Source organism: Phodopus roborovskii, unplaced genomic scaffold, assembly GCF_943737965.1.
Source record: "Phodopus roborovskii unplaced genomic scaffold, PHOROB, whole genome shotgun sequence".
In the NCBI taxonomy this organism is placed as follows: domain Eukaryota; kingdom Metazoa; phylum Chordata; class Mammalia; order Rodentia; family Cricetidae; genus Phodopus; species Phodopus roborovskii.
This window is the reverse complement of record NW_026126442.1, coordinates 3801804-3818233: the sequence shown is the minus strand read 5'-3', so window position 1 is coordinate 3818233 and position 16430 is coordinate 3801804. Positions and strand designations below refer to the sequence as shown.

The 16430-nt window shown below is 49.0% G+C and overlaps 1 protein-coding gene across 1 annotated transcript in view; it reads left to right on the top strand.

Moving 5' to 3' along the window:
• The window catches only part of Gabbr2 (gamma-aminobutyric acid type B receptor subunit 2), a 335072-nt gene that overhangs the window by 166901 nt on the left and 151741 nt on the right, over positions 1–16430 (top strand). The window contains exon 4 of the mRNA XM_051187733.1: positions 10156–10257. Within this exon, the coding sequence (XP_051043690.1) occupies positions 10156–10257 (102 nt within the window). The remainder of the gene's footprint in view (positions 1–10155; positions 10258–16430) is intronic.

Genomic DNA, 16430 nt, shown 5'->3' with positions numbered 1-16430 from the left:
GGGGAAGGGGACCCCACACACTATCCTTCCCACCTGTTAGACATGTGCTGCCTTCTCCACTCTGACTTTTCCACCTCCCTCTAGAGTGTTCTGGCATTTCTACTTCGTCTTATTACCTGGAACAAAGGTGACATCTAGACTTCCTCTCTAGCCTCCCCTTAGTTGGTACTAAATGCTCAGTGGTGCATCACTGGTGGCAGGGGCCCTGTGGTCTCATGCATCCAGGTCACAATTCTGGGACTTTTCAGAGACTCCCATAGCCTCCAGACCCTCTCACTGCACACAGCCTGAGGCAGGCAGGTGGGTAGACATGCCACAATGACAGCTATCCTGTCCTGGCTTTCAGGTTTGCACCCCAGTTGGAAAATTCCACTTGCAGAGTAGATTCAATCCCCAACTCCTAGGGAAGTTGCACTGTCCAAACTGCTGCGCTCAGCACACCATGGGCCTTGCTGCCACTGCAGTCTGCTCAGCACTGGGGGCAGCGTCCACCCAAGACGCACACTCAGCAGGAGTGAGGCTGGCTCTGGGCTCCTGGCCAAGGGTGGCCAGGTTGTCATTCCTAACCTTGAGGAAGCTGAGACAGCTCAGCTTCTGTCTGTGCAGGAGCAATGGGGAGCCTGGGTCTAAGGGGACCTCGCGATTCCCTGGCCGACCTGAGGAACTTCCTGGTTACAGAACCAAGAAAATGAGGCTGGAGTGGGGGGGAAAGGGAGGGAGGCGGCACAGCAGGAGGAGCATGAGAGGGGCCATGGGGCTGTGAGGGTGAGTAGAGCCCAGGAACTCAGGTGGCTGTAAGGGATTATGACAAAATGTGAGTACAGCCATCAAGCTATCCTTTGGTAACCTGCACCTACAAAGCATGAGCGTTCTACCCATGAAGAATCCTGTAGGAAACATGGCATATGGTGGGGGACAGAGGTCAGAAGAAAGCAAACTTCACACAAGTATTTTGGGCAAGACTAAGGGGAACCACTCAGGCTAACGAGGCCCCAAGAACTGGAAGGGTGGGAATCAGAACCACCACCCGCATTCTTCAGGGCAAGCTTAACCTGGCTGCAACCCAGCCCCAGAGAAAGGAGCTACAAAGAAAGACCATGAACTTTAACTTCCTCCTGCTGAGGCCTCTCTTGGGCCTTGTGGTGCCCCCTGGGCTCCAGATGCCCTCCGACACCTGCTGAGACCTCTCATTATCCCTCTGGTGCCTGCTGAGATTGCCACCAGCCTCTTCACACCTGCTGTCTCCTGGTCTTCTGATGTCCTGGGGAGTTCTTTTGACCCTCCACCTCCTGCTGGGCTCCCATTGGCTCTCTGAAACCTACAGGCCTCCTATTGGTCCTTAGACCCCTACTGGGATCCCATTGGCTCTCAGATGCCTACTGGGCCACCCATTAGCCCTTATATCCCCGGATCCCATTGTTTTCCTGATATCTATTGAGACACCCCATAGCCCCGACTGGACCAACCTAACTGGGAATCTCAGAGCCAGAAGAATCAGAGACTCTACTCATTAAAGTCAAATTCCAGAGAGAACAGGACTAGGCTGCTGGGGGGGGGGGAGGTGAGGATGTGTTGGGTTCCAGCAAGAGGTGGGGCCTAGTTAGTGTCCTGGGCATAGGGCTCCAATGTTTTCTCTCCGAGTGAAGCCAAGCAGGCTAGACCAGTCATTGGGGGTGCTGTATTGGAGAAGGGGTACGATATGAGATGAAGCTACCCATTTTAGTCATAGGTGACTGTTACCAGTGATGGGAATAAGAGTTTCCTATAGAAGGTACTAGACACGGTGTCCATGGTAGTGCCCAGAAAAGAAGGAGTTTAAACTGGAAAGCCAGACAGGGGTACCCTAAAAGGGTGTCACTCAATTTGTAAGTGGGAGGGGCCACAAAGATCCATCCAAGGTCACATATACACAAGAATCCTTCTTAGAAGAGAGCAGGGTAGCACAGAGCTCAGAGAGGGAGTAGAAGTTCCAAAGCAGGGACTGGGGCATCAGACAGAGGGGTGGACACCACAGCTGGAGCTATGGGTCACCCCAGGAAGTCATTTCACTGCCCCCTTTGACTCTGACTCTGTGGAGTTCTTCCACTCGACCTTCAGCCTCACCCTCCCCACCCCCCACCCCGCAACCAAGTAAGAATGGATTCTGCGCTCCCTGGGCAATCCTCCATCCTTCACTCACCCTTCATAGGCTTCCTGTGTGCTGTACTATGCAACACCCCGCCTTCCTCCAGGACCTGAGGAGCTTGTGTGGAAAGGAACTGGGTCAGCCCCTTACGAGCCAGCCCCAAGTCCAAGTGCCCCCTTCTCAGCCTCCAGCAAGATGCCACGAAGTCCAGCTCACCTTACATCTCTGTTCCTGTTCTCAGTAACAGAGAAACACACTGTTTGTCCTGGGACATGAATGCTAGTGCACAGAGAGGGACGCTAGTGCACAGTGAGTGATGCTAGTGCACAGAGAGGGATACTAGTGCACATTGATGAATGCTAGTGCACAGTGAGTGACTCTAGTGCACAATGAGTGATGCTAGTATATAGAGAGGGATGCACGTGCACAGTGAGGGAGACAGGAGGGTGTGGAGACAGGAGGATCCCAGTGCGGTCTAGTCAGCCGATGAACTTTGGTTCAACCAGAGACCCTGTGCAGAGCTGCTCATCTCCAGGCCACGTTAGAAAGCTGGGGAAGCTGAGCTCAGATGTCTGTGAAGGATGGCAGAAGCAGCAGCAGCAATGAGGTAGATGCACTGGCCAGCAAGGGGCAAAGGCAGACAGACAAAGCAGCACCACTTCTCCTTCCCAGGCTTTACACCCAGGCCTGTGGGAAAGGTTCCGCCCACCTTGGGGCAAGTCTTCCAGTCTCAATTAATCCTTCCAGGAAACTCACAAACCCGCACAGATCCAGTCAAGTTCACAGCCAAAGTTAACCACCACATACCACATCTTCACTTACACACTTGCTCTATATTTTATTCATATTTTATACTATGGTACTACACAGTATTAAGCACTAACTCACCTGAAAGTAGGTGGATTTCTGTTCCAACAGGAGTGCCTGCCTTTACACCGCAGGGAGAAACTTCTAAAAAGAATTAAAGTGCATGGGGCAAACCTTAGAGAAAGGGACAAGTAAAAAATACCCCTCACAGCTACCCAGAGTTGCTTCAGCAACTTTAACCTTCAAAAAGAACATCAGAAGGAGTAAGCATAGTTTAGAAAAACCATGGGCATTGGCGGTGAAAAGGAAGCCTGTTTAGTGTCCAGCTCCTGCTTGCATACCTCTGGTGATGAGGAGCTCAGTACCACCTTCCTCTTCACTAGGACATTTTTTTCTCATCATCTTCACCCTCTATGTCGTTATCCTCATTTCATGCCCCCCAAGTCTTCCTGCTTATGGCTTTGAGCCAGACTCTACTTTCCTGGCCCCTTTAACTGTTGGCTCACTGGCTGCTATGTCCAGAACCAGGTGTCCCCTTCCCTCTGAGAGCTCTTCCATTTTGAAGTCAGCCATCTCTTCCTGCCTTGATCTTCTTTGTGCTAATTTTCTAATTAGTTTAAATTAATGGTAGTTCCTGGGGAGCTGGAGCCCCAGTAAAAGTGACCTGAATTATTCAAACATTGGGACATTTCAAAGCCTATTTAGCCTAATTAGCATCTTAACTCTGTCGGCACTCTCAGCATTGAACAAGCCGTATTTGAACACGCTCCGTGTGTTAATGGATTTTTCTTGAATGAACTGTTTAATCAAGTGAAGACACGTTTCATGAATGAATAGAAGTAAATCTATAATTATATGTTTTAGTCAGGTAAGAGGAGTGACATTTCAGCACAATCTGTCGCTATATATAGCGGATGCATTTGAATGACAAAGTAGGTTAGCTCGGCTTCCGTAGGAGAGCTGGGGACTCATTTTGCTCTGAGTTCCTTTCTAACCTAATTAGAATGTTCAGACTTATAAGTGTAGGTAGATCTGTCCCCACCTTCATCTGGAGCTCTGTCTTTCTAGATGATTCCTCAGGAGAGCAGTGGCCTCCATGGGAATGGTGTCCTGCGAATGATTGGCCAACAGAGCTAGGTGTTTTGGTGTCTCAGGTCTCCCACAGCCTTCTGTCCTTGGTTGCCTACTTCACTGGCTCTGAACCTCCCCTGCCTGAGACTGTGGTCTGACCATGGATGCTTGGTCAGTACTTTCAGGACAAGATGGAGCTGAGATGGAAAGGGCTGGAGAGGAACCCCAGCAGAGAGTAATGATGGGACCCTGAAGCTCTGCCTTGGTCTTCAGCTGAGAACCTTCTCTCAAAACTCAGAGCAAGGAATTTGAGCAGCTCATTGGACTCATGTGGAAAACCTCCACCCCACCAATCGGCTGGGAGACACCTGGGCATCCCCAGATGCTCCTGTGGCACAGCAATCTTCCCAGTGACAGGCTAGTGCAATCTTGTCTGCAGCTTCATAGGAAGGCCCTGGCCAGGCTTCCATGCTGCCATGTCCTGGTTCTCCAGCCCTGGGAGTGAAGGGAACCATGTGTGCTTATCGTTGCTGGAGTTGCTGGGATGATTTCTTCCACAGCAATAGAAGACAAAATGCACAGTATCAGTTACCCTTAATGCTTCTGTAACTTGTGACTTCTGGCAGCCTCTCTCTCTCTCTCTCTCACACACACACACACACACACACACACACATACACACACACCTCATGCCTCACCCTTCACTGACCCCACAGCAACCCAAGTTATCACTGCAAACATAGCCACCCTGAGGCCAGCTCCTTTCTGGACTCCTCATAAAGGCTTTCTATAACATTTAAATCACAGCATCTCTAGTGTAAATTGTAAGACTCACAGGCTCCAGCCCCACCCACCACTCCTTTCTTTCTTGCTCCATTCCAACGCTATCCCCCAACCATTCATTTTGGCTCTGCTTTAATTCCAGCTTGAATAGTCTCTAGTTTCTGTACCATCCTCCTCCAGGATCTTTTCACATGCTGCTGCCCAGCCTAGATACTTCCTGCCCCTTTCTTGGCCTGGGTCTGACTCTGTTACACTAAACTGAAGGACCTCAGCAGTTACTCATGCATTCACTGGGTAATTCATCTGAGGAAAGCCTCCCACACCCACTAGACAGTGAGATGCAGGGCAGTGAGTAGGTCAGGTCTGTGTTAGGAGCACATCACCAGCTACCCCAGTGCCTGGGCAAAAGGAGATGTCAGTGTCAGACCTGAATGAGCATGAAGCAAGCACATGAGATTGGAGGGACAGACAGATCTCATCCCAGAAAACCCAGGGCCCGTGAGAACTGTTTATAAAATTCATGAAAGCGTGAAGTCCCAAAGCCTGTTAGTGCTTGGACAAGAGGTGCTCAGCCCAGCAGGAGAGCTGACTGAGGATGAGGTCTGCAAACATCCCTCCCCAGCTGCCTGGGCTTCATCCTGGCACTTCTGAACTCGGACTCCACATTGCCTTGCTGAAGCTCAGGCATCTGAGGCTTCCGTGGAGGACTGGTAGGGACAGGAGGGGCCTCATTGGTTCTATGCGTGAGCAACAGAGCATGGAGGGGACAGGAGCTTGGCAGGGCAAGCCTTCACAGGACCCAATGTAGTGTAGGGTAGACAGTGAGATTACTGGGAGATTTCCACATCGGCTCACAAGGTTGTAAGCAAGCCTACTTAAAACATGGTGAGTTTCTTGGAGGTCATGTTTATGAGTAGCTTGCATTGCTCTCCAGCGTGTGTCTGACTCCCAGTCTGAATGTCCTGTCACAGCACTCCTAGAAGGCAATTTTGACTTTACCATGACACAAATATGATTCCCATTTGACAGCTTTGGATTTTGGGTTTTGATGTTTTCTGGTGATATTTGGTAGAATATTCTCGCACTGTGCAGGGAATGGCAACCGTGTGATTCCAGAGACAGCCCAGCCTCCAGTGTCCCGGGCCTCTGAAACGTGCTCCGCGATTCCGTGGTTTTCCAATTTCTTAGTTTTGAACTCACCCACCCCATCACACATCAATCACCATCTTCGTTTTATCTTTCTGGGAATGAAGGGCTCTTACTTTCCCAAAAGAATATGCCCTTGATTTTATTAAATAGAAGCAAAGGGGATCATAGAATCTGGGACTCGCAGTCTGAGCAAACAGCTCAGACAACTGGCCCTGTCGCCCAGAGGAACTGCAGGTTCAGGGCAAACCTGGGTGCTGGGGGCTAAGCAATGGGTCTTCCAGTCCCCACGTGAAGGGGTGGTTCCTTATATCCTTCTTTCCTTTGCTTTGTTTCTTTGAAAACGCCTATTAGTGTTGATTTGCTTTACTTGCCCCCCTAAAAGTCAGTCACAATAAATACCCAAGCTGGTTGCAAACATCAAAGAGCAATGGGAGGTAATGGGGGCTCTAAAACATCAGGCTAGAGTGTGGAAAATCACCAGACTGGGGGTCTCCCCTCAGTTGCTTATAGGGGAAATTTCAGGCAGGATGAGACCACTTTTAGGGTGGATTTGTTCCTTTATCAAGCAAAATATAATAGAGGTTCGCACACCTACTCTGACACACTTGCAGATCCCTCAGCCCCTGGATACTTTCTCACTTTTAAGCAATGTATGGATTCCATAGCTGGTAAAGCCATTCCATGCCTCCAAGATGAGCCTGGAATCCAGCCCATGAGCTATTTGCCCACTGCCTCCATTTTCAGGTGAGAGGACAGAAGCTGGGTCACCTCCCCAAATGTGAGTGACACACAGATAGAGAGCTATGTCTTAACAGTGCCTGCCTCTTGGTGGGCACACTGATTTGCATTGCCAGCCAGTAACTCCCACCCCCATGAGGCAGGCAACACTGAGTGGGCACCTATTTGTGGGAGAACTGGGGTACTTCTTCCTGTTACAAAATGTCTCCCATGTATTGGTTAATATAGTTACCTATATTTTAATTCATATCTTTAAGTATTTAAGCATGTCTTCAGTAAATAATGTTTTAAAAGCAAACAAAATAAAATGGAAATCTATACTGAGATATAATAACTGTGTTAGCTGTTGAAGTAGAGTGGTCTGCAATAATATCATAAATTGAAAATCTTATGCCAAATATGAAATTTCTGTTACATGATGGAAATTGCATAATTATAAAACAGAAAATGCTAATGTTCAACATTTGCTTGCATTCTCCATCTTTCTGAAACCTCATTACATAGTAGGCCAGCTCTTGAGTCTCTGAGATACTCAGCACAGAAAATGGCCGCCTTTGAGACTTAAGAAACCATATTGAAAGTAAGATAAATTTATGTTCTTTGTTCTAATTTTGTAGTGAATTTAAAACATCTAAAACAGCCCCCCCAAAGAAAAGTCTCCCATGAAACATCTCAAGCATCCAGAAAACCATAAAACAAAATAGACACCCAGGACCACCAAGTGGAATTCACAAATAACCATCTGCATCTCTCTCTAGGAAATGAAGCATGGCAGCTGCCACAGGCACACTCGCTCCCCTTCCTTGTGGTAGCTTCCCGATGATCAGTGACATGCAAGGCTAGATTGTCCAAAAAACACCTTCATGTGTGCTTTAGATGGATCTTATGAATGCTAACACAAGAAGGTTTGTTTTGTTTTGTTTTGTTTTGTTTTGTTTTGTTTTGTTTTGTTTTGTTTGAGACGGGGTTTCCCTGTGTAGCAGTTTTGGCTGTGTTGGAATAGACCAGGCTGGCCTCAAACTCACAAAGACCCACCTGCCTCTGCCTCCCGAGTGGGATTAAAGGCGTGTGCCACCGCTGCCTGACTTAGAAGGTCTATTTTCATAGGGGTAAAGTGTACAAAATACCTTGGCCATCTGTAGGTGCACAGCTAGGACAAGGGCCTTCACAAGTTATGCAACTGTCATGTTATACATGTCCTGACCCTTTGTACCACCCTAAACTGAGGCTCTGGGCCCACTAAGCACCATCCCCAGTGACTGTTCTACTCTTGTCTCTAGGAATTTGCCTATTCCAGGTACCTTGTGTAATTGTCTTTCTTATTTTGAATGTAATTGGCCCCTATCTGTTTGTAGGGAGTGGCGTTATTAGGAGAGGTATGGCTTTGTTTGAATAGATGTGGCCTTGTTGGAGGAAGTGTGTCATCGTGGGGGTGGGCTTTGAGGTCTCCTATGCTCAAGCTATGCTCAGTGTAGGGACAGTTCACTTCCTGTTGCCTGCAGATCAAAATGTAGAACCCTCAGCATCTTCTCCAGCACCATGTCTACTTGCATGCCACCATATCTCACTATGATGATAATGGGCTAAACCTCTAAAACTGGGAGCCACCCCCAATTAAATGTTTTTCTTTATAAGAGTTTCTGTGGCTGTAGTGTCTCTTCACAGGAACAGAAACTCTGTCTAAGACAGCCATGTTGTAACATACACAGAAATGCAATCCTTTAGAAGGCTGAATATATGCTACTCTGTGTGTGCACACCATATGTTTATGGTGTCCATCCAGCAACAGACCCTTGGGTTGCTCCCACTTCAGGGCTACTGTGAATAATGTCCTGTAGTCATGGGTGTTACAGTTGGAAGGTAAAATCCCCATGGGCTCATGTGTTTCACTACTTGGTCCCCCATGCATAGTGCCTCTGGGGAAGCTGGGGAACCTTTAGGGGATGGATCCTCACTGGAGGACGTGGTCACTGGGGGCCAGGCCCTGAGGATTATAGTCTGGCTCCAGTTCCTGATCTGTTGAGGTGTGAGAATTCCCTGCTGCACACACCACCACCATAACCTCCTCCACCATTTTCTGCCATGATGGACTGTGCCCTCTCAGACTGTGAGCGAAAACAAACCTTCCTGGAGGCTGCAAAGGTGATTCAGTGGCTAAGAGAGCCTGCCGCACTTCTAGAGAACCTGACTTCATTTCCCAGGACCCATGTTGGGCAACTCACAACCATCTGTCACTCTAGCTCCAGGATATCTCTGTGGATACACACACACACACACACACACACACACACACACACACACACGGTATATAAAATATTAAAAATAAAATTAAAAATCCTCCGTACCTTCAGTTGTTCTATCAGATACTTTGACATAGTGCTGGGAAAAAAAGCAGCTGACACAATGAGTGTGCCTGACAAGTCCCTGCTGTCATTTCTTGTGGGAATTATTCCCAGGAGTGGGTTTGCTAGAGCGGGTAGCAATGGATGTTTGGTTTTCTGAGGCAGTGCCATTCTGCTTCCCAGAATCTAGAACCACCGTACATCCCCAGAGGATGTTCCCAAGCACCCCAGGTGCCCTCATCCTCGCAAACACTTGCTGCTATGTGGTTCTGACAGTGCCCATCCCAGCAGGGTGAGCAAGACATGCTTTTCAGACTCTCCCCCTCTTAGGCTCAGAAAGAGGGAGGTCACACCCAGGGGACAAGGTCACAAGCCTCTCACCTATTTCTTAACAGCCCCATAGTATTGGGTTCACTGGGTCCATTGGTGGGCATCACGGGCAACCAGCTATGGCTTCCAGCCAGATACACTCCAGCTTTGTTCTATTTAATCCAAACTTTAAACAAAAATAAACACCAGAAGATATGGAGAATTTTATATGGGAGAAGGCTGGATTTCTGATTTCTTCCTCCCTGCCTCCCCGAAGTGTCCTGGGCCCATTTCCAGCAGGGTAGTGGAACAACAGTGGTTGTCCTTGGGAAGCCATGTGGTCTCTAGGGTGTCATACTGCCCCTGAAAGTCCTTATGTCTTCCCACCCTGGCTGACCATGATGGCATGGCAGTTGTCAGCCCTCTGCCTTGTAGGCACATGCACAACCTGTAGGTTGGAACCTCATGGTCAGATGCCACCATTCCCTCCCCTACTCCATTCTATATTGTTCCTCTGAGAGTCTTGGCTATGTCTTCCCTGAAACAGAAAGCCATACTGGAGCTTATACTACAAAACATAAACAAGGTATTATTACATGGCCTGACCAGGGCCACGCAATATGGGGGTTCTGGCCAGGCTATCTCCTCGTCTTTCCTCTTACAGACACTCCGAGGGCAGGCTGAGCAGCCCCAGCCTGGAGCCACGTCGCAGTGTCTCCCTTCTGTGTCTTAGTGGCATAGAGAAAATCGCTCCCCTACTTGGCCAACCCTGGTGAATGGGCCCTTCCTGGCAACAGCCTACCCAAGTTCTTGATTTGTCTCTGTCCACAGGTGAGGAATGACCTGACTGGGGTTCTATATGGAGAGGACATTGAGATCTCAGACACAGAGAGCTTCTCCAATGATCCCTGCACCAGCGTCAAAAAGCTCAAGGTAGGTACAGACTGCCACTAGGGACAATGATGCCCCAGGAGTCCACACGCTGCAGCAGCCCTGACTTCAGTGCAGGCCTCAGGGTCAATCCTTCTTTCTGGCATCCCAGACCTCCAGAGTCAGCCTCCTTGAGCTTCCCGCATGGATTGCTGTCTAGCTCTGACAAAGCTCACTGATCGCCAGGCTCTGTACTTCTGGGACTGGTGTAGCTATCTCACCCAGCAGCAAGTGAATGGCAAGCAGAGCACCCACTGATGGCATCTCTCTTGCAAAGGGGTGGGAGCCGAGAGCTATCTGGCCCAACAGAAAGCATTGCTGTTGGGACTGAGAGCCCATCTCCTGATCCCACCAGAGTCTGTCACTCTGGGGATGGAGGAAGACAACACAAGTTTCCCATGGTGCACATGTGTCTTCCTTTCACTGCCTACTACAAAGTCCATCCCCTACCAGGAGCTGGCCCCTCTCCTGTGTCCTCAGATGTCATCACACCCACCCCTGTTCTCAGGTTGGTCACAGCATGGCCAGGAAGGTCCACTCTCAAGGGAAATGAGGGATCTAGGGCAAAAGGAGGGAGAAGTGACTCGTGTCATCAGGGGAAGGTATCAATCCTGGCTCTAGGGAGAGAGCACTGGACAGAGGCCAGGCAGGATCCCAGGCTGCAATCTGCAGGGAAGGAGGGTTGCCGATCCAAGACTAGCAGGCACACTCTGCTGTGGGAACATCAGAGTGCCACAGAGTGTGAGGCATTGGAGGAAAGAGTACTGGGGTGATGCTGAGGCTGGAAACAGAATTCCCACCCAGTTCCCAATAGCTAAGCATTCAGCTAAGTAGCTCTCTCTTCTCCTGAGGGTGGAGGGAAGCAGCTGGCGCTCAGAGCTGTGGACTCCCTTCGTTCCCTTCCATTCCTTCTGGGCACGGGTAAAGTTGATGGCATGAAGATCCCATATGCCAATTGCTAGACTCAAGTGGGTCCAAGGTTTCCCTTGACACAGCAGGTAGCAGGTAGCAGGTGGCAGGTATGAATCATAGGTCATAAGATTTTTCAGTTCACTGATGGGGAGCCACAGCTCAGAGTTGGGGAGCCAGGGGGCCCAGAAGGACCACACACCTCCTGATATCCTCCAAAATAGACAGAACCTGCAGGTCACACTTGGGCCCTGGGAGTCTCTGCAGGTAAAGAACTGCCCCTGGAGACAACCCAGGTTGCCACAGGCCAAGCTTTCCCTCCATGTTGTCAAGAACTGTGCTGTTGCTGGGTGCAGATGGGGCCTGTGGAGCCTGGAGGACTCGGGCCAGTGGGGAAGGGGACTATGCCGTACCAATCTTGTCCTGACACATGCAGACTGCCTCCCCAGAGCAGGCTCTTGAAATAGCCCTAGCCTCCAAGGCCCAGCTGAGTTCTTAGTTGAAAGGCTGAGTTGAAAGGCAAAATATGTAGAGCTGAGGTGTTGAGATCTGGGGTGGAACAGGGCGCTCAGTTCATCGACCAAGTTCAGCCAAAAAAAGACATGACTGAAACAGTGCCGAAAACAGCAACCAAAACACCCAGCCTTCCCAACCTCCAGCCCCTGGCCGGCCACCAACACAGGGCTGGCCACTGACCTAAAGCTTGACCCATCATTTCTTCATTCGAGCTTCCCAAAATCCTCTGGCAAGGAGGTTTTTAGGTCAGTTTCACTGAGGGTCAAAGTGGTTGGGTAACCCCTCAAGACCTACAGGGGAAGCACAGGCCTGGAATTCCACCCGGAGTCTGTTGGTGCCTCTGCTCAGCTGCCCCCATCTCCCCATGCAGTCAAGGTTGGAGAACTGATCCTATCAGTGTACAGATCCTGGCCGTCTCCATCTCACAGAAGCACATCCATGTTGTTTCCTGGGGCTGCTTCCACGGTGCTCAGCAGCAGGAGTGTGCACTCCCGGCAACACCATGGATTCTCCAGGCTTGCCTTTCTCTCAGCCTCTGGTGTCCACAGTTCTGGAAGCTCTTGCTTGGCCTGTGGCTGCCAAGTGCTAGCTCCACCTTCCCCCTTCCCCACACTGCCCTCTCATCATCAGGACAAGTTGACCTAAGAGTCAGCCCCACTCCACTGTAGTGGCATCCTGGTTACCGACCCAGTTTTCGCATGAGGCCCCATCCACAATGCTGGGGTTAAGCTTTAACACATCTTCTGGGAGAAGACAACCCCCCACATTAGACAGACTATCCATCTTCCTTCTTCCAGCACCCACCATTAAAATGCAAGCTTCCAGAAGCATTTCTCGTCACCTACAATCAAACCTAATTGCCCAATAAGCTGCATCTGAGTGTCTAGACAGCAAAGACGACTGATGAAATGGGGGGGGATACTCAGACTAGAGAGCGGCGGGAAGTTCTGGAGAGCCTGGAAGAAAGGCAAACCTCTGCTTCCGTGTGGGCTAAGTGAAGCGGGGACACAGAGGGCCAGGAAGAAGCTGCCTGTCAGATAGATAATGGGACAGGAATCTGCAGCAGAGGCCGCAGGGAGTAGAGCCAGGGCCAAGAAGGAAAAAAAATCAATGACGTGGAGGATGCTCTTGAGACACTCTTCCAGAATTCGGAGGAAATGGTTGGCACGATCAATCCAATGAGAGAAAAGATGACTGTGTGAGGCTGGAGAAGAGAGCTAAGAGGACACCAGGACATGAGGCCGAACCAAAATAGATGCCCCAGTACCGATAGCTCACAGAACAGCCAAAATCTGGCTTCTAGTACATTCTGCAGCAAGGGAGCAGGAACAACTGGGCAAGGGAGGGGGGCTGAAAAAACTGATAAAGTAAAAGAAGAGCGGTCCATCCCCAGAGACCCACATAAAAATCCAGACATGGTGGTGGGTACTTAAAACCCCAGTGCTGGGGTTGGGGGTGGGGGAGCGGAGGGGGAGACCAGTGGGTCCCTGGGGCTCACTGGCCTGCTGCCCAATCTAATTGGTTAGCTCCAGGGTCAGTGAGAGATGCTTTCCACCCTTGATCCCCTCAACAGGACCAATACTAAGACCAATACTCTGACCTCAACACTCACAAACACACACATGAATACTCACCCGTACACAGACATGCACACATCTAAACACACACCTTATAGGGAACAAACCTGCATCACACAAAATTGTTGGCATGCCACCATTGTTGAGCTACAAAACCCACAGTTAGCTCAGAAATGTGAAACTGCGTTTACTAGGTAGCTGGTCTCTGCATCCTGACTACTTTGGTATAGGAAAGGATGCCCTGGCACGTTTCGGCAAATGTCTTGATGTACATACTTTAAGAATAAATCTTGCAAATATCTAGGCAGAAGTGTAGGGGTGGGAGGGGGGGAGTCAAACTTCCCACAAGGCTCTCACACCCAGGCTGCCCTCTACCCTTTTTGCGTCATGAAACCCCAGGGTTAATGGAACAACTGGAACATACGCATTCCTCTGTGAGGCTTTCCTAATGTACCAGCCAGGACTTCTGGAAGTTGATCCTGAGAGTCAGCTGGGAGCAACCTCACACTTTATAGCTGAGGTCAAGATAGAAACAGCCGAGTGGGGAACATAGAATCTGGGAAAGGAGAGATAACATCTAAATAATTGCTGCAAATATATATACAGATGGGAAAGAGCATGCAGCCTCCCCCAGAATGCAGAAGCATGTACAACAATACCAGAGACATGACATCCAAATTGCACTCTCAGAGCCTTTTGAGAAATAGGAAATTTTAAAAAGCAGGTACCAAACTCTCCGTGTCCATAAGAAAGGGAGAGTTTTGAAAGGCAGTTTCAAAGCCAAGTCTCACAGTTAAGGAGGCTGAGGTGACCTGAGTGGGTTGATCCTTGCTAGTTTGAGGCCCTGGAAATGCTCTCTGTCGCCACCTAGAATCTAAAACTGTAGATAGAGAAACCTAAGATAAACCCCAGCTGAAGGACCCTCTGAACAACATGGTGGTAAGCGGAAGGAACCCAAAGCTACAGAGCGTGGAACATAACAGCAAGGAAAATCTGGCCTGTATGTCCAAACAGAAAACAATACTCCTAACTGGCCTTTGCAGACCAAACAGTAATTCTGACCAGAAATTCAAGTGGGTCAGCTTTAACATGAAAATTCCAGTGGTTCCAGATTGTGCTTTTAGCATTTATTTCTGTTGTTATTGTTGCTGCTGCTGCTGCTGCTGGTGGTGGTGATAGTGTTGGTATTGGGGTGTGTGTGTGTGTGTGTGTGTGTGTGTGTGTGTTTAAGACAACATCTATGTGGCCCAGCAATGCTTCATGGGCAACTCTACCTGCATCCCACAGGCCATATGCAACCCAGGGTAGCTACAAATGAGGTCTGACACAAAATTGTAAACTTTTTAGAACATAGAGTGGTCATCCTGCCACAGCCTCTTGAGTTCCTGAAGTATGGAGCACACCATGGTGTCCTCTCCCAAAAATTTGCAACAAAGTGATGCAGATGTCAAGTGTAAGAGGCCAAGCAGAGATCTACCAAGTGCACTCAGAATCCTGCCAGAGGCAGATCAAGAAACCGGCACTGGGCAGGCATAGTACAGATGAGAGACAGCACTGAGATGGCCAAGCACACAGCCTGCCCTGGCTGCAGAGGGCAGCTTGATGAAGTCCAGGGCCCGCCTGTAGGGCTCCAAAGGAGACAGGTGGGAGCACTGCCCAGGGAGCTCCTTTTCAGCCCCCCCTCTTTTTCACAGTTATATACAAAACTGGCATTTGCCTTTTAACGCTTGTTAAGTGCTCACCCATGGTGCACACTTCTTCCTCGTCCCAAACAGAAGCTTTGGCTCTAGAAGGCCTGCACTTACTTCCTCTCCCTGCTTCAGCTATCACCATCCACCAGGCTCCTATGGTGGTTCTCGTAGGCAAAACACTCTCACAAGATTGAAGAACTGGCAGCTGATGTCATATTATAAACCCAAAACAACTAAGCAAGAAAGAGATGAGAATCAGGAAATAAATCCATGACATACCCCATCCTGAAATAATCATGGAAGTTCCTGGAAAAGCAGTGAAAAGCCAGATAACTATGAGCTCCATGTGGCCCCTGGGACAACAGAATGATCACTGTGCTGTCATCAGTGGAGGAGGCAGCCTGTGCCTGCACTACTGCTGAGAAAGCAGAGGCATCTGTAGGCTGCTTTTCTGTCTCTGATCTCATCACAGCCTGTCCTCTCTGGCCTCACCCATGCTTCTGCTTTGACACCCAGGACAGACACTGCCCAGTACTTGCTTTGTTCTCACAGATTTATTCATTCTTTTAATCCTTCCAGTAACTGAACAGTAGCAGCCAGAAAATGTTGGCCAATGGGCCCTCCATTTGGTTTTATAAATAAAGTTTTATTGTAACACATTCATTTAAAATGTTGTTTTTGTGATACATCAGTGAAACAGAGTAATTGGCACAGAGATAATTGCCCATGAAACCTAGACTATTTACAACCTGGTCCCCTATAGGAAATGTTATTATCTTCATTTTACAAGTTGAGAAAGTGGGGTTCAAAGAAGTTAACACATCTGGAGGCCATGCAGTGGGCTGATGGAGGTTGTAGCACAGGAGTGAATCTGCAGGAGGGTATGTAGCGACCACAGCCTGGTCTCAGCTTCATGCCTATCTATTCTTCAGTGGCTAGAGGATTTTTCTGTAGTCTCTGAACATTCTGGAGAGTGCTTGTATGCAAAGAGTGAAATGAGCCTTCTTAGCAATAAAGCAGGAAGGTGGTGGCTTTGTAGCTTACACCATGGAAGGGAGGAAAGGCAAAGGACATCAGAGTCAGCAAGGCCCAGACCATGCAGAAAGCTCTAGTACTAACTTTGAATACCTGTGAAAGGTTGGGTTCCAGCAATGCTTCATGGGAAACTCTACCTGCATCCCACAGGCCATATGCAACCCAGGGTAGCTACAAATGAGGTCTGACACAAAATTGTAAACTTTTTAGAACATTGTGTGATTTTTTTGTTTTGCAGTTTCTTTTTGAAAGTAGGTTGTGCAGTGCAGTTCTTGAGTATAAACGTTGTAGATGACATCATCAAGTCTCACTGTCAAAAGACTTGGTACACCTGCTGGAGCCAGGTTTCTGACTCTAAAAAGAGGAACCTATTTTTGAGTGAGTCACAAAAATAGCCCAACACTGGGAAGCATTCCTGTGGCTCAGGGTGCACAGAGGAGAACCAACA